General features: G+C 40.3%; 1 protein-coding gene across 1 annotated transcript in view; it reads right to left on the bottom strand.

The window, feature by feature from the left end:
• Window positions 1-18,509, bottom strand: part of CLTCL1 (clathrin heavy chain like 1) — a 104,306-nt gene that overhangs the window by 36,819 nt on the left and 48,978 nt on the right. Inside the window, 11 exon segments of the mRNA XM_036220954.1 lie at window positions 104-267; window positions 1,580-1,760; window positions 2,362-2,526; window positions 4,315-4,452; window positions 5,758-5,880; window positions 6,734-6,886; window positions 6,993-7,193; window positions 7,890-8,087; window positions 8,761-8,934; window positions 11,186-11,299; window positions 14,380-14,541. Coding sequence (XP_036076847.1) covers window positions 104-267; window positions 1,580-1,760; window positions 2,362-2,526; window positions 4,315-4,452; window positions 5,758-5,880; window positions 6,734-6,886; window positions 6,993-7,193; window positions 7,890-8,087; window positions 8,761-8,934; window positions 11,186-11,299; window positions 14,380-14,541 — 1,773 coding nt within the window.

Here is an 18,509-nt window from a genome sequence, read left to right as displayed (position 1 = left end):
CTGGGGACCCAGGGAACAATGGCGAGAACTCAGCGTTCCAATTCTTAGGGCAGTATGGCTGCTGGTTTGCTCAAAGAAGGAGATGATGCCTGGACACACTCACCTTCAGGAAGTTCTTCACCCGCTCTGGGTTGTAGCAGTTACTCTCTCGGCATATCCTCTCCACTTCCTTGATCTGTCCTGTTTTACACGCAGCCTGAATATATTTCAAGTGCACATCTGGATCTTGGCTGAAGTTCACAATTGAGCTCAGGAAGTAGAAGAGGCCTACGAAGAGAGACTGTTCCATTTTGTGCCCTCTTAATAGCGACCTGCATTCTCCACAGGTGTAGCCCATTTGCCCTTGATGGCCCAGCTCACTGTGATTTTGCTCCATTCTCTAGTACCCACAGCCTACTCAGAATTTATTATACATGTAAAGTTTGCGTGCTTTGGCATCTCTCAGAAATAGCTCATCAGATTTCCACTGAATTTGAGAGGTATAGCTGGAATGTTTTGATGTAAAATACTGGCTATGTGTGTATGTGGAACCTTCATGGGGGGCCCAAGTATACCTCAGATAGTCATCTTCAAGAATAATTCAAATTGTGGTAACCTAAGAGGGCCCTATGATTGCCGTTCAAAACGGACATGCCAGGAACAGAGAAAAAAGCAATAGCTTAAAATAGGAGCACCCCCAAATGAAAAGTCTGCTACCTGACACATGGGAGCCACTATAGACTGGGCTCCAAGGCGAGTTACAGAGCATAGTTATTCATCAGAGGCTGATGATTTCCTAACTATTACAGGGGTCAGCCAGGAGGTACTGTAACAACAGTAGGATACGATATACCAGCAACCACTCTCCCAGAGGAGGTCTTTGGTGGAACTGGTAGCCCGAAGGTGATGGTTCTCATTAATGCTATCCTATGGCCTATCCCAGCCCAGTGTCCCCTGACTGCTGCTGCAGCCTTTCCTGCAATGGCATCTTCTGACGAGAAGGCCCACTCAAGTGAGGGCAAGTCTTGCCTTCACTATTCCGATGTCCCAGCCTCACTAAGCACATGGCAGTGGCTTGATGACACACTGGACAAATGCTCAGTCTCTGCTCTGGGCAGGCCAGACAACCTATCCTGTCCCCAAGAGAATCTCACTTGGGAAAGCCATCCCCCAACAAGCATGCTTTCTAAGTCTGATGCCCAGAAGGGGACAAAGGAAGCCAACTAGGGCAGGCCCGCAGGCCCAGAACCCAACCTCCATTGGGTTCTCACTCAAGGGAAGCCCTGCCCTCTCAGGGCAGTGCACTCCACGGTTTCAGGTGAGCTGTGGCAGATGCTGCGACACAGAAACACTTAGTTCCAGAGAGGCTCCAGGGACACAGGGGGATTCTAAGTCTCCCCACACCAATGCCAGCCCATTTCTTCCTTTGCCAACACCAAAAAGGCTCGGTAACACACATGAGATAACAGGAATCTTCTGCTACTAACCAACACCCAGGCAGTGAGTGCACCTCCTGCCAGCTTTTCAGGAAGACCATTAGGTTGGGCAGGCAGAGAGTAACAGGAGCTGGAGGTGTGGTCGCCCAGAGGCTTCATGTTACCTTCGTAACTCTTGAAGGATTCAAAGAGCTCTACCAGGGATGGCGTGCCCAGCTGCTCGTGGTACTTGGAGGCCACCTGCACACACAGCTGCAGGTTTTGTCTGATGTCGGCAGACAGAAGAGCATGCAGACACTCCATAGAATCCTCCACTGACAGGGAGCCAAAGAAGCTGATGAGCCACTAGGAAGCAAGGAAGAGTTTGTCCACAACTTTGCACTGTCTTAGATGCTGCCAACACTGGCAAAAAAAAAAAAAACAAAACTGGATTAATTTTCCCCTCTGAGTGTCAAATATATAAAGAATTTCCACTTAAACAGAGTGAAAAACAACTATCTCTCATGGTAAAAAATGAGAGCTAGGAATAAATTTGGGGTAAGACACTGACTTCATTTATTCAATGAGCTGTCACAAACCCTGTGATGCTCCACAGTTGATGCTAAATCTATTTGATTAACTGGAATGCAAAAGCTATTTAGCTTTCGCTAGCAGTTTCAGACAACCCTGCTAGAGCTGTAAGAGGTTCTCTCAATTAGACTAAGTCAAAGCAGACAACAGAAAAAAAGAGGCAATACAAGCCCAGCTGTGCGCCTAAGCATGTGGGGTCTGTGGGTAGGCAGAATGAGCACTGCTCATGGCAGTGATGAGGCTCACACATAGGGAAGACACAGTCCCATAATGCCAACATTGGAAATTTGGGAGCACATGACTCCACTGACCAGGTGGACCCCACTGACCAGGTGGACACCACCCACAATGGGAGTGCCCCAGGGGTACGCCATACCTCGGGATTGAGGAGATGAGTGTGGACCACAGCTCTCTTGATATCATAGAGGTCGGTGTAGTGCTCTAGTGCTCGCTGTAGGAGCCCCGCCTTTTCACAGAGCTGGGCGATGTGGGCCTGATCGTAATGAGTAAACATCTGATTTCCAAGGATGGCATCTGCAACCTGTGAAACAGTGAGTTCAGTAAGAAAGCCTGAACTTTAGTTATAACTCTTTAAGAGCAGTTGTTCAACTGTGAACCTCAGGGCACAGTTCCAGAACAGTGCTCACGGGTGCTTCCCCGTGTCTAGGCCCCTTGCTCACATCAGTGCTTCCAAAGCAGCAGCAGTTGCTTTCGGTCCGAAGCACATCTCTGGCCATTCTTCTCAGTCACCTGAGGCTTTTCACATAAGGCTCTGTTCTCCTAGGGTGCAGAGTCAGACATATGCAAAAGGCTGAGGCTCTGCCCTATAGCACTGTCACTGTGGATCAGTCTAGGCTGTCTCTCTGGCTTTTCAGCCATTACTTTTGCATTTTTCTATGGCATGGTCAATGTGAGGGCCTGAGCCTACCAAGTCCTCTTCTTTATTGAGCTCAATGCTCAGACTAGTAACAGAATTAGACCTGAAAGAACAAACTCCATTCACGTCTGCTAGACTTCTCTGGTTAAAGGCAGAATGAGATAGGGGGATGCATTTGAAAAATAAACATTCCTGGAAAGAAATCTGATGAGACTTAACATTGTTTAAACAAGAAAACTCTGGGCTAAGAATGGGTGAATCAGCACAGCAACCTTGCTGCCTTGGTGAGTGAGCCGACCTTTGATATCTAACCAGCAGCTAGTCTAGATGAGTTGCATGCCTCGGTGCTTTCACACTCTTTTCCATTGCTTCCAGGATATAGAACACCAACCAAATACTGTAGCCCTCCACAGAAAACAGTTTCACTTTCTATGGTTTTAGACTGTGATTACCTGCTCAACAATAGTCCTAAAGTAGCAAAAGAAAAATTCCAGAAGTAAACAATTCATAACTTTTAAATTATGTACTATTCCAGTTAGTGTGATGAAGTCTCATGCTGGCCTGCTCTGCCTCGCCCAGAGAAACTGGAACTCTCATACAGTACTAGTGGGAATGCAAAATGGTACAGTAGCTTGGAAAACATATGGTGGCACCTTCACAAACTACACACAGAAATATCGTATGATTCAGCAATTCCACCTCTGAGTGTATGCTCAAAAGAATTGAAAACAGGGATTCAAACTGATACTTGTACACCAATGTTCATAGCAGCAGTATTCACAATAGCCAAAAGGTAGGAAAAAACCCAACTGTCGTCAACTAGATGAATGGATAAACAAAATGTGGCATGCACATACCATGGACTATTATTATTCAGCGATAAAATGGGATGAAATTCTGATACATGATACAGCATGGATAAACCTTGAAAATAATACACTAAATGAAAAATGCTAGACACAAAAGGACAAAAATTGTGATTCCACTTATGTTAAGTATCTAGAACAGGCAAATTCATATAGACAGAAAACAAATTAGAGGTTACTGGAGTTGGGGGGAGGAGATAGGGAGTGACTGCTTAATGGGTGCAGAATTTTTGTTTAGGATGACAAAAAGTTCTGAAAATATATAGTGGTAATGGTTGCACAAATTGTAAATGTACTTAATGCCATTGAATTGCACACTTAAATATGGTTAAAATGACAAATTTTGTTTTGTATCATTTTACCACTATTCAAAAAAAAAAAAGAAAAAGAAATGATGCCCCAATTGTAACTATTTCTATGAAAGTCTTGCACCATGGATTCTGGAAATCCCTTGCAGGAAAGTCCTAGAGGATGTCCACTGAGGCAGAGATAAAGCTCTGGTATGAGAAAAGCCACTGCTTTTAGGGCTGTGAGTCCCACACAAACGGGTGCTCTGTCTCTTGGTTTTAGCCTTGATGTCACTTGCCTGGGGTGCATGAATCAAGTTCATCTCCAACAGGCGAGTCTGGAGGTGCCCCTCAGCTGGGCGATTATTCTTCAAGGCATCCAACAAGAAGGAAGTACATTGCTGAATTAAACTGTTTTCCATGAAAACATCTACAATCTGAAATAGATCACAAGCCACATCTTTACCCAAAAGAAGCTTTTACTTTCCTATTGAAATAGTTCCTGAAATTGAATCTTATTTAGAAACTGAATAATTAGTACCTTCATTTACATTTTCTTATGTCATGAAAATTCATGTACTTCAGGGCCATTATTTCTTAGTGGGTAATTCTGTAAAATTATATCACCTATGTCACCAATCAGGCATTTTACTTAAGTAGATTAAAGGAAGTACTTTTATAACATCTGAATCCCCAGAATCCAGTGCTCACTTCAGCAGCACATATACTAAAACTCAATCCCTGAAATCCTCTGAAGTGATTCAGGGGATCTTAACAATCCATTACTTGAACCCTACAGGCAGCCAGTATCTGGTTTCTAACCAAGCACAACTGAGAAAATGCAAATATTGATTAAGACACTAATCATTAAGATTAAATAGGTGTTAAAGAATTAATAAGCCTTAATAAGAGGTGAAATATAGGTAATGAATTATTATTATTATTAATTGTATAATTATTTCTATATTTATAGTGCATGAGGAAAGTTTATATTAAAATACTTTAAAAATATGAAATATAGTTCAGATAAAAACTAGAGCCTCTCTCCATTGAGATTTGTGTAAATTTGGCTCAAAACCTTTTCATGATCATGATCTTAATCACAATATCCAAAATATATGCAAATTCTAAAATATATAAAACCAATATAACTGTACTTATTATTTCTCTACAGGTTACTGGTTTCCTTGCCTTGTTTTGTTACATACCTCTGTATTACCCAGAGCCCCTTGCTTACAGTTTACCAGTGACTTGTCATATATTTTTATCTAAGTACTAAATACTTTCTACTAAATTAATAGCTTCATGTTCACCTAACTCCAGGTTAGTCAGATACCCACAAGATGAAAGTCTACAGACTTGAGACCATTCACCATGACCAGGCACTCAGGCAGAGTTCATGTCCTTTGCCAGAAAGGAATAATGAAGTGGTGAGTAGGAGTGAGGGGTGGGCGTGGCTACCATTCTAAAATGACATCCTCATGCCCTACCACCAATCACCACACAAAGAAATAAGACCCTTATAACTTGACACAAAAATCCTCTAAAATACTTCAAAACAGGTATTCAAATAATAAAAGATTAGAAGACAAGTACCCCTAGCACATTAGATTTTTTTTAAGTGGAAGATTAACAGCAAATGAAGAAAAAAATAGAGACACTGATAACAAAAATGAATGAATGGGAATCTATTTGATGGTTATACAAAGCCATGAAAAGCTGTCTTAAACACCTGTGGTCACCTGGTTAATGCTGGCCAACGGCTCCTCATTCTGCACTAGCATTTGAGAAAACTGTAGGCCCTGGTCTGGACTGACCCTCATCACACTCCTCAGCAGAAAGATCCAGTCTGGGGCATAGCCAACCTAGAAGCAAGGGAACACCCATCAGGAAAAGAAACGAAACCTTCAGTGCTAAAAAAGAAAATCTTAGTGGTTACCAGAGGGTAAGGGGTGGACAAGGAGGGGGTAGGTAGACGGTTTAAGGGGGTCAAATATAGGGGGGTAGGAGTAGGGTGAAGTGGGTAAAGGAGATCACATATATGGTAGCTGAAGGACACTAGACTTTGGGTGGTAAACACAATAGAATATACAGATGCCAAATTATATACCTGAAAATTATATAATTGTATTAACCAATGTTACCCCAATAAACTTAATTTAAAGTTTCCCATCCTTTGTTCTGAACTTGAGTTTACAAAGAAATGAGGAACAATATTAGCATTTGTAGGTGCCAGCCCTCTGCCAAACTCAACACTCCATTCAATGTGCCAACCCCATGTATACTGATGTACGATCAACTAAACAAATGGCCTAGACCACAAAGAAGCCACCCAACCAGTGTGCAAGCTCTGATCAAAACTCAGCAGAGTGACTGGTAAGCCACAGGGATAAGGCCTGGATGCCCACCAAAACAGCAAATTAACACACAGAGAGTGCTGGGGGGAATGGAAAAGAAGGGGAAAAAAGATAAGATGAAATAACAGGAAAGCCCATGACTGGAAAGTAGATAGAAAGACTAACACATAAAACGAAACAATAAAAAACTGAAGAAAATAAAATATGACCATTATCAATGAATGAGATGCTTACAGCAACACTGACAACTCTCTCACACCAGAGCACTTACACAGAAGGGTATTTTATAAACTTCAGAATCAGCAACTACCTGACCACAAATGAATTATCTGTGAAATGTTAATGGTTAAACATGCATTACCTTTTGGGCATAGAGCACAATTTTCTGAAACTGGCCTGTTTCTGCAAAACACTGGATAACTTTGCTCGGCACATTTGCCCGAAGGTACACACTTAGAGCGAGTGTAGGGTCAGCAGTTTTAACCAAATCTCCAAGTTCTTCTGAACATTCCAGCTGTGATGTGCCAAAGAAACAAGGCGAGATTAGGATCAGAGGAGTAGTGAGCCTGTGACCCAGTTTCAAATTGTGCTGGGGGTTATGATTTCACTGGTGTTTGTACCTTATCTTCTTTCAGCCACTTTTCTAAGAGTTGCTTGCGCCCTTGCTGAAGAACTGGACAGCAAAGTTCTAAGGATTCAAGTTTATTGAGCTGACCCTGATCAAGCAGGATTCCAAAGTACTGGAGCAAAGGAGAAGCCTGCCCAGGCTGGGCGGGAATACTCTGGAACTTCCGAACTGTGTCGCTGGTACGCAGGATTCCCTACCGATAAATGGAAATGCAGGTCATCCCTTCACTTAACTTGCTAATGTGAAAAAAAAATCTGCAAATAGAAATTCTACACTAAACTGTCAGGGACAAAAAAATCTTCCATCAATGCAATGGTTTCTGTCTTCAGCAATAACCATAAGCACAGTGGGTCTTGGACTCACAGGCCAGTTCTACTTAAGGACTTCCTTCTCCCTAGCTCACTGAAGTGAGAAGCAGGCTTCTAATTTGGTCTACCAGTAGTGAAGTTCTAGCATCATTACTTTCTAATTCAAAATACTTTACCTACTCAGGAGCAGATCTGGTCCCAGGACAATTTGTGCTAATGAAATAAAACAAACAAAGTACCCTAAGCAGTACTGTTATGCTCTGGAAGAGTGGACAAAGTCCCGAGTAGGAAAATGACTAAATAAAATAGGGTACAACCACTCAATGTATTACATAGTTCTACATTTGCTAAGCTAAGGAGTTGGGGGAAAAATATTTATGCACATAGACAAGAGCTAGAAGAGTATGTCACTGCAGCAAAACTCTGCTTTTTGTTTGTTTCCATTATTGTTATGTGATTGGTACAAAAATTTAAAGCTAAAAATCACTAATCAAATATGAAGATTCTCCAATATCAGCAGTGGAATGCCTTTATGATTTAATCCACTCTCAGAATGGCACACAGTGTTCAAATATCATTACCTTTGGTGCAGATGCTGCTACTTTGGCGGCTTCGGCATAGTTCCCCTGTGCAAATAGGGTACTAAATTTTCTCACAAATAACTCCTCTGCCCCAGCCAGGTTACTACGAATGGCCAAACGCAGACCAAGGTCTGGATTCTGAAGCACGTTGGTTGCATAATTCACAATATTATCTTCCTCAATACAAACTGACAGCACCTATAAGGGCCCAACAGGTGAGATTGATTCAGCCTAGAAAAGTGCTCCATACACAAGCAGTGCCATATTCTGCTCATAGACACTGGAGTATCAGCAAAGTTCTAAGGCTCATGCTGAGTTGACAATAATGTTGGCCCTAATAGTGACACCATGCACAGGGGCCATATGCCTAATGGTAACACAGTAGAACACCACCGTACTGCTGCTACAGCATGAGATTCTACAGTTATTTAAAAGATTATAAAAGTACCAAGTGAAAACAATATAAAGTTGCACGGACATTGACCAGTGATGTGTTTGGGATGAGAACTAAGCCAAAACAACCCATTTGGGTAGAACTGACAATGTTTCCTCTCAACCTTATTTTTTTTAAAGTACTGATTTTTTTTTTAAACTGTCTTTTTAATTTCAGTTGCTCAAGGTAACAGGTAGTCAACGTGTGCATGTCCTGAAGATGTCAGTAGTATTAGAACTGCTGGTCCACTGTTAGTAGCTTCATGCAGGAAGGGAGCTGGTCTCTTCTCAGACTCGATCATGTGTGTGAGAGGTGAGATGACATGAAGAAGGGAGACAGGGGTGCAAGCTTAATAATACCTGGACAAAGAGGAAAAGTTATGCTTTTCCTCCACAGTACCCAGTGAATGGAGAAGCTGGGAGATGAAAAGTTACATACCTGTCCCTTTTTGTTGACACCAATAATTCCAGAGGTAGGTTCATGTGGAGTAGTTACAAAGATTGTGTCGGCACTAATACGGTTCATGTAGATGCACATGCCAGACTCTAGGTCATACATATGAAGATAGCTATATTTTGTGATCAAATAAATAACACCATGTTTAGCTCCAATCTATAAAAAGATAGAAAGCAACAGGTGGAAAAGGAGAAGCCAAAGGGCAAAAAAGCTCACAAACGAGCAATGAGCCCCTGATAGATGAAGCCACAGTGATTCTAGTCCTATCTCACTGAGAACTAATTTTAAAGACAACATTTTGCCCAGCGAATCTCAAATAAAGGTCCAAAAAGTCAAGCTATTCCATATGTCTTTCAGTAGAGCTATCCTTTCCCCAGTTTTTTACAAAATCCCATTAAGCAAGCTGCAAGTTTATAAAATAAGGGAAAAGTCTGGATAAAGACCTTAAAACACTGTGCTTACGTTCCAGCCTGCCCTCCACCACCACTTATTAACCTGATCTTTGCCAAATGCCATGAACTCTTTCAGAAAAATATTTAACACATAGGAAATTTTGATGGGGTGGGAAAAAGACAGATAAATTTACTCAATTACGTTATAAAACTTATAGTAATTAAAAAAGTGTGGTACTAAGAAATAAAATGTGGCATTAGCATAGGAAGAGACAGAGACAAATGGAACTTAATTGAGAACCCTGAAACAGAATCAAACATATATAAGAATTTAATATGAATAAGTATTTCATATCAGTGGAAAACAGACTTTAATCAGTATACAATATTGATATCACCAGCTGGCTATCTGGGGATGAGGAATGACGGTAACAAATAGGATCAGTATCTTATTCTTTAGATCAAAGTAAATCCCAGATGGATCAAAGATTTTTAAGTATAAAACTAAGCCATTGAAGAAAACATGAGTGAATATTTTGATCATCTTGGGGTATAGAATTCTTTTCAAAATATGATACAAAGCCACATAAAAATGCAAAACTTCCACAAGGTGGAACACACCACAAATGAACTTTTGTTATTACTGGGAAAACATATTTGAAACCTATCAGGCCCTTAGTATTCTAAAAGTACAAAGGGTCCTTACAAATAAGATAAAACCCAGACAGGGAAAATGCTAAAATCAGGAAGAGGCAAACAACAAGAAGCACATGTGTGACTGGTAAACCATTCCGCTTCAACAGAAAGAATGTGAACACCGTCGGACACTGTTCAGCTATCAGGGGTGGTGCTGGCAGGAGTGTGACTGGACAGGATGGTCATGAGAGTCAGTGACATGTACGTGCCTACATGCTTCTGACCATGATCCAACAGTTTATCCTTGGACTTTCAGATTAATGCACAAAGATGAATGGGCAACAATGTTCCTGTAAATGTTTACTGTAAACATAAATATCTATTGACAGGCGACTGTCTAAATGAGTTATGACACATCTACAGAACACATGGCACAGATGTTAAAACATATACACCTATTTTATTGGCATAGAATGGTCTACAGCATAGCAAGAGAAAGTTGTAAAGTGCAAGGACAGTACGAAGCCATTTTATAAGAGTCTATTTGTACGTATCTGCATCAATGCGGGCATGCAAAGATACTTCCAAAGAGGTGGTCGCAATTATAAGCAGTGGTAGGATTTTGGTTGATAACTCTGTTGTTTGTTATATGTGTTGATATTATTGATAATTTGTTGACAACATATATTTTTGTGATACAGAAAAAAAGCCAATTTCACTTTGGAAAAAAATTTACATTCTTTGATTATGTATCTATTTCTAGAAATCTAGCTTAAAGAAATTATTGTAAATATCACCAAATATTTGAGAGCATAAAAAAAGGAAATAGCTCAAACATCTCACAATTATGGTACATCCCTAAAAACAACTGTTTACTTCCCACAATATTCACAAAGAATGTAATAACTTGTGGAAACACCTACAATGTACTTACTGAGCAAAGGAGTAAAAAGGAGAGATTACATTATCTTATATAGCATGATCCCCATTTTGCTCAGAAAAGATTTACAACTAAAATTTTCATATAACAAGTAATAAGACCATGATGTACTTTACAACCTACTGGTTCCACTATAGAAGATTGTTTTATATATTTTTGTACTACAGTGAACATCTAATCTTTTATAATAAAAAGAAGGCTTAGAGCTCTAATATGTGAGTTGGAAAAAATCCTGTTCATGGAAAAGAGTGCTCATCATCAGAGAGTGTTACGGCAGCAATGAGCTAGAAGATAAGCCTCAACATCATCTTCTCCGTGTTCTACTATATCTGCTGTGGCACCTTCTGAGGCACAAGAGGCCACCATCAGCTGTCCCCCTCTACCCGAGATCTGTGATTCGTTCCAACCTACTTAGAGAGCAGCATGTGTGCATACATACCTGAACAGCTACTGGGAAATCGGTCTGAGTCTCTGGAGGGAAAAACACATCCACAGCTTTCTTTACAAAAGGTTGGTTTCCTGCAGCAGGCTGTCCGACTTCGATTATGTGCAACTAGAAAAGAGATTTTATGTTAATCCAATTAAATGTTCTTGATGGCCAACTGATGCTGACCAAGCACAGTGGTGAGCAGAGCCTTACGTCGATGCTTGGTGAGACTAATAATATTAAAGTTACATTTAAACAAGACAACCTCTTGGTTGGGGGTGCTTATCTTATTTACCAATCTGCTCCCCACCACCATGTGCAACAGAAAGAACCTAAGCCAGGAGACCTGAGAAACACATAGTTCCAGCATGCTGGTCGAGTCACTTTTCCCCACTCTGGGCCTCAGTGCCAACACTAAAGAGACGAGGGGCTCCAACTGAGATCTGCTGTCCCTGCTGCTCCGCGACTCCTCTCCTGGACACAGCTCAGGCGAACACGAACCAGTTAGTATGCAGAATCTCATAACTGAATGTCAGACACATAAGACAGTCAATTGTGGTGAAGACTTTAATTTTTCAAGGTTATGCTGGGAACATAAGAACTTTTGGAGAATCTGCAGGAAGGACAGTGAACAAGGGGGCTCATTGCTGCATTTATCAGAATCACTTCAAATTCCTTTTATCTAATGAAAATGTACCATGGCTAAAGCAAGCCTGGAAAAAAATCACAAGTAGAGGTGGATCAGAGGCACAAGAGAACAAGGGCTGGAGGGGAGGCTCAGCAGAGGAAGTAGATGCGTGTACACCTAGAGAATGCTCTGGCCTGGTAGAGAAGCAGGGAAATACCAGAGGCTTGAGGTGAGCAGAGCACAAACACAGAAAGAGAGAGGCTGAAAGGGGAAGGCTGATGCAGCCAGTGGGCAGAGGTGACTGCAGGTTAAATAGGGAAGACCAAAACTCCTTGAATCGGGGCACTTTAAGATAAATGGTAGTTCAGGAAAACTCTTTTCAATGGTGGGGCGGGTCTGAGGACCTAGTAAGTGGCTAGTCCCTAACCCAAATATAGGTGATAAGGGCCTAGTCTACCACAGATGTGACAGAGCGGAGCTTGAGAGCAGTGGTTTCCTGCTTGAGTCTAGGAGGATAGTGGCACTCCCAAAAGAAGCAGGGGACTAAGAAAGGAAACCAGGCTTCTTTGGCAGGTAGTGGGAGAAGGGTGTGGCTATGGACAGGTGACACCCACCTGTGAGAAAGTTAGCAACAAGGAAATGGTGTCCAGGCAAAACTCAGATCTACATACGGAGACCACAGAGCCATTCCCCTAAGAACAGTTGGGCTGAATTAGAAGGCAGGCATGTTCAGGGGGCATAGGCCCAGAAAACCACCACTGTGGAAGGGGAAGTGACATTCAACCACAAAATATAAGCCAGCAGCTCTTGAGACAGCTTCTGTTGGGGTTTGTGTGTGTAGAAGGGTCTGTCACCACAGACTGCCCCTGGCTGAAGCTCCACCCCAAGGGGAGAGGCCCCCCTGACAGCTGAGTGTAGGAGCATGCCTGCCTTCCCTGCCCTTCTCTTCTCGAGAATATGCAGAGGGCATTTCTGGTGTGCACTCTTCACAGGGAGCTCAGCAGGGTAGGTTCTGCTCCTACAGGGGAGCCTGTACCTGTCCAGCTCTATGTAGGAAGGTGAAGAGGCTCATTCTGAGGCAATACGGTAGCAAGCTCTTTGTGCAGGCTGACGTTTTTACCTGACTCCTGTTTTTCTATTTGGTCCTCTACTGAAGAGGGCAAGAAAAATGTTACACAAGTGATCAAAGTAACCAATAAGAATACTTAAGATGAAGGCGTGCGGGAGCCTCGCTCACACAGATTCAGAACTCCTCTTCCTTGGGGGAAGACTTCAGGTCTAGGCACTGACATTAAACAGTGATTTCAGGAAGTGTTTCTAATAAGAATTTACTGGGGTCTGGATTTTTTTTTTAATTTAATTTTATTATTAGTTTCAAGTACACAGTGCATTGACTAGACATTTATATAGTTTATAAAATTATCTTTCCCTCCTCTGGCTTTCCACCTAGCCATTACGTTAATGCGAACTGCATTCCCTATGCTGTGTTCCCTATCCCTCTGACCATCTATCAACCACAAATTTTTACTTCTTTAACCCTTCACCCCATTCCCCCAGCCCCCCAACACTCCTCCCCTCTGGCCATCCCCAGATTGTCCTCTATATCTGTAAATCTCTTTTTGATTAGTTTGTTCTTTTTGTTTCATAGATTCCACATATAAGTGAAATCATATGGTATCTATCTTTCTCTGACTTATGTCACTCAGCATAATAACCTCTAGGTCCAACCATGTCATTGCAAATGGCAGGATTTCATTTTTTTTTTTTTATGGCTGAGTAACATTGCATTGTATATATGAACCATAACTTCTTTATCCAATCATCTGTTGATGGGCATTTAGGTTGCTTCCATATCTTTGGCTATTGTAAATTGTGCTGCCACAAACACAGGGGTTCATAGATCTTATGAATTATTGTTTTGGTTTTCTTTGGATAAATACCCAGAAGTGCAATTGCTGGGTCAGATTCTGTTTTGAGGCAGCATTCCAAGTGTGCCATGGTATAGAACCGCAGGTCTTTTGACATCATGGACTCCTACGTCTCCACACCTCCACCACTCAGCTCTGCTAAACAAGTACTGATCATGCCCCTGAGCCTAACAAAACTCAACTTGCTCCAAAGGCACAGCCTCTCCTCTCTGTAGCAACCCTGGGGAGAAACTTGCCTCAGTAATGTATGACCTCAGTAATGTCGGTCAGGATGGCATGTGCTGGCTCATAGCCTCCATGAGGCTGATGCGTGAGAGCACAAACCTATAACCCCAGTGGCTAGCTCATGCTCAGTAGACTCTGTCAAAGAGGATTTTTAAGGGAGAGGGACCAATTAATCAGTAGTTGACTTCAGGTTACTAACTTTATGCAAAGGTTGGCTGCAAAACCACGAACATGTACAATAGTTGAGAGGTTCTAAATACAGCAAAAGCCTTCATTCACATAAAGTACCTGCAGGCCATCCCCCATACTCAATTATATTCTGGTTTTGAAATGTCAGTTAAAGTGGCTACCAATGATGCTTGGAGAGACACCTAACAGACCAGGATGCTTTTCCGGAGGGAAAGACTAAGCAGAGTAGAACTTACCTTGCCCCCTGAGGGACTGCGTACAGCAAAGCAGAAAAGGGTGGCAGGTTTGGCATTCCCCTCGCTCTTGAACTCTGCAAAGGCACCAGCATGGCCTTCTATGGGCTGTGAGACCTTCCTGTCCACAGAGTAGAGCTGCATTGCCCCAACCACACGGTTTTGCTAAGAAAAGACATTGTGCAATAAAAGGGGGGAAAAAAGAGATGAATGTAAACAATTGTTAAACAAACATTTCTAGAATTAATGTATCATATGTTGACATAGCTCTTCTAATAAAAAAAGTAAGCCTTTAGCTATTGTGAATTTGATGTGGAAAGATGGCTACAACATATTACAAAATGAGAAAAAAATAAGACTACAAAATAGTCAGATGATCCTAATTTAAGCATAATGTATGTGTGTATACACACAAGTATATATGTGTGTATATAACATGTTTATGTATATATGTTCATAGAATGTGTGTGTATATGTGCACATGTGTATGTGCACAGACCCATGTATATTCATAGAAAGTAAGCCTTGGGAGGAAAAACTCCAAAGTATTAAGAGTAGTTAAATCAGGAGGATGAGATTATGACCTAATTTTAAAAATTGTTTGTTTTCTGAAATTTCTAAATAGCAAAAATGTATTTTAAAAAACCCGATAAGACTAATATCTTTTATAAAACTCAGAACTTACATTCTCCGACAAAGAATTTCAATACATTTATATACAATGTCAAATGCTCAAAAAGCTAAGTAAATGGAACCAGAAAGAATCACAGTTCAAGCTTTTAGAATTCAACATCCAAACCATTGGCTCTGCTGAAAGAGCCCCCATGCAGTCTGTGGGTAAATTCAGATCTTCAAGTGATTCCCCACCTACCTACGTCTCCTTAAAAGGGGAAAACAAAGGCTTTCGCTTTTTTATTTTTAAAGACCTTTTCTATTGTATTTTCTATTGCACAGGCTTATGTTAAATTTACTATACAAAGTACTGATTCATGCTACAACATGGATGAATTTTTAAAACACACTAAGTGAAAGAAACTAGTCGCAGAATGATTCTACATTTGAAATATGAATGATTCTAAATTTGAAATACCCAAAATAGAGAAATTTAGAGAGACAGAAAACAGACTAGTGTATGCTAAGGGTTGAAAGTAGGGAGAAATAGGGGAGCGACCAATAAATAAAGGGTATGTGCTCTAACAGAAAAATGGACAGGGAAATTTTAAAGTGAGAGTAAGAAAGATAAGACTCGCTCTCCCCTGAAGACGATGAGATTTTCAGCAACATGGTGACAGTATATTTGAGTCTCCATGCTAGAGAAAATGAAACTGAAGCTCAGACGAAGGGGCAGAGCAGACAATACCTAAGATTAAGACTGGAGATCTGGGCTCTTCTTACATGCTGTCTGAAATTCATGGACCCAGAGGCTGCATGTGGCCTTGGGCCAGTGACACACCTGCTTCTAAGCCTGAGGCTCCTGACAGGTGAGGGCCACCTCAAGGGATGCTGAGTTATTTTGTGCTTTGGGCAAAGGCACATCAACGACCATAGCTAGCAAAGATTCAACAGAAAAATGCTTTGTGTCATGCCCTGTATGAGGCCAAGGATAAGGAAAATGAATGACACAGGTCTTTCACTTAAGGACAGGTGATGAGTGTTTCTAGCAAGGTAGCAAGCAACTGCAATACAGGGTGCTGACTGCTATGACACAGGAAAGTGAGAGATGCTGTGACCTCACCCAGTCCACTGAGTCCGAGAAGGCTTCTCAATAAGTAACAAGACTAATCACCTGTAGAGGGAAAGTTGTTTCAGACAGAGGAGTAAAATTTACAAATACTTAGGAGATGGCAAAGTAAGCCCTGTGGGGCAAAATCTACTCCTCATGTTCCCCAATTCCCCTTTTTTGTTGAAATGAAATTCACATAACATGAAATTAACCATTTAAAAGTGTATAATTATGTGGCATTTAATATAGTCATAATGTTGTGTAACTGCCGCTTCTACGTAGTTTAAAAACATTTTTAATCACCAAAAAAAAAAAAAATCCCTGTGCTCATCAGTTAGTTCTCACCCCATTTCCCCAGCCACCAATCTGCTGTTTCTATAGATTTACCTAAACATGCCACAAAGATGGAATCGTAAAATATGTGACCTTTCGTGTATGATTTCTTTCACTTAGTGAGATTTTTGAGGTTTACACGTTATAGCATATATTAATCCTTCATATCTTTTTAGGGCTGAATGACATTCCATTTTATGCATAAACCACATTTGTTTATCCATTCATCAACTGATGATGGACATCTAGATTGTTTCCATACTTTGGCTGTTATAAATAATGCTGCTGTAAACAATTGTGTATAATTTTTTGTGTGTGTGGACATATGTTGTCATTATTTTTCTTGGGTATATACCTAGGAGTGGAAATGCTATGTCAAATGGTAACTCTGTGTTTAACTTTTTGAGAACTGGTCAAACTGTTTTCCAGAGCAGCAGAACCATTCTACATTCCCACTACTAAAGTGCAAGGGTTCCATGTACTCCATCCGCATCCTTGCCAATAGTTGTTATTTTTTCCATTAAAAAAAAAAAATTACAATTACCCTAGTGGGGGATATATCATTGTGGTTTTAATTTGCAATTCCTCAGTGACTAATGATGTTTGTTGGCTATTTGTGTATCTTCTTTGGATAAATGTCTATTCAAGTCTTTATCCCTGTTTTTATATTGGGACATCTTTTTTGAGTTGTAGGTGTTCTTTACATGTTCTAGATACTAGACTCTTAGATATATGATTTGCAAATACTTTCTCTAATTCTGTAGGGTGTCTTTTCGCTTTCTTGACAATATCCTTTGGTGCACAAAAGTGTTTAATTTTGATAAAGTTCAATTTATTTTTTTCTTTTGTTGCTCGCATTTTTGCTATTATACCTAAGAATCTACTGCCCAAATACAAAGTAATGTATATTTCCCATGTTTTCTTCTAAAGGTTTTATAGTTTTAGGCCTGTGATCCATTTGAGCTAACTTTTGTACATGGTGTGATGCCTGAAGTGTGAGAAAATGAGTTTTTAGTATGAATTTTTAAAAATAAATTTATTTAAATTAGTTTCAAGTATACAGTACATTGGTTAGACATCTACAATGTTCATAAAACTATCCCCCCAATTGCTCCCTCCCTCCTGGACCCTCCACTTAGCCATCATATTAATGCTAACTGCATTCCCTCTGACATGCTCCCTGTGCTCAACTATCAACTACTAATTTGTACTTCTTTAACCTTTCATGAATTTTTTTTGTTGGTTTTTATTTTGTCAGTAAGCATAGATAAGCAACCTTGTAATTTAGTCTTTTAAAATATTTTCTCAAACATGACGACTTCTTTGTAAATGGGCATGATTCCCTAAGGAATTTTTAACAACTTAATTGAGAAACAATTCATATATCATATAAGTCATTTGTTTAAAGCATATCATTCAATGTTTTTTTTTAAGTTTATTCACAGGATTGTGCAACCATTACTACAATGTAATTTCAGAACACTTTCACCTTTAAAAGAAACTTTATTAGCAGTAGATCCCCATCCCCACCTTCCGTACTCCCACCCCCAGTCTAAGTAACTACTTATTTTCTGTCTCCACATGTAACTATTCTTATATAATATGTGGGCTTTTGTGACCTCTTTCATTTAGCTTAGTATTCCCAAGGTTAATCATGGTATACCATATATCAGTACTTCGTTTCTTTTTATCATAAAATTAATATTCCATTGTATGGATATAAATTTTATTTATGAATCAGTTGACAGACATTTGGCTTGTTTCCACTTTTTGGCTAGAATAAATACTGCTGCTATGAACATCTCTGTACAAGATTTTAGTAACAATGTTTATCTTAACACCTATTTTATCTGATATTAATATAGCCAATTTAGTACTTGGGTACAGTTTGCATGAGATACCTCAAAATCATTTTACTATGGCTTTGAATTTAAAGTGTGTTTCTTATAGATAGCATACAGTTTTTTAAAAAATATTCTACCAATCCCTGCCTTTGTATTGGAGTCTTTAATCCATTTAATGCAATTGCTGACAAGGTAAGATTTACTTCTGCTGTTTTGCTATTTGTTTTCTGTCT

The sequence above is a fragment of the Rousettus aegyptiacus genome, unplaced genomic scaffold (genome assembly GCF_014176215.1).
Source record: "Rousettus aegyptiacus isolate mRouAeg1 unplaced genomic scaffold, mRouAeg1.p scaffold_m13_p_5, whole genome shotgun sequence".
Taxonomy (NCBI): Eukaryota; Metazoa; Chordata; class Mammalia; order Chiroptera; family Pteropodidae; genus Rousettus; species Rousettus aegyptiacus.
The sequence above is the reverse complement of the archived record's forward strand: the minus strand, read 5'-3'. Positions and strand labels throughout refer to the sequence as shown.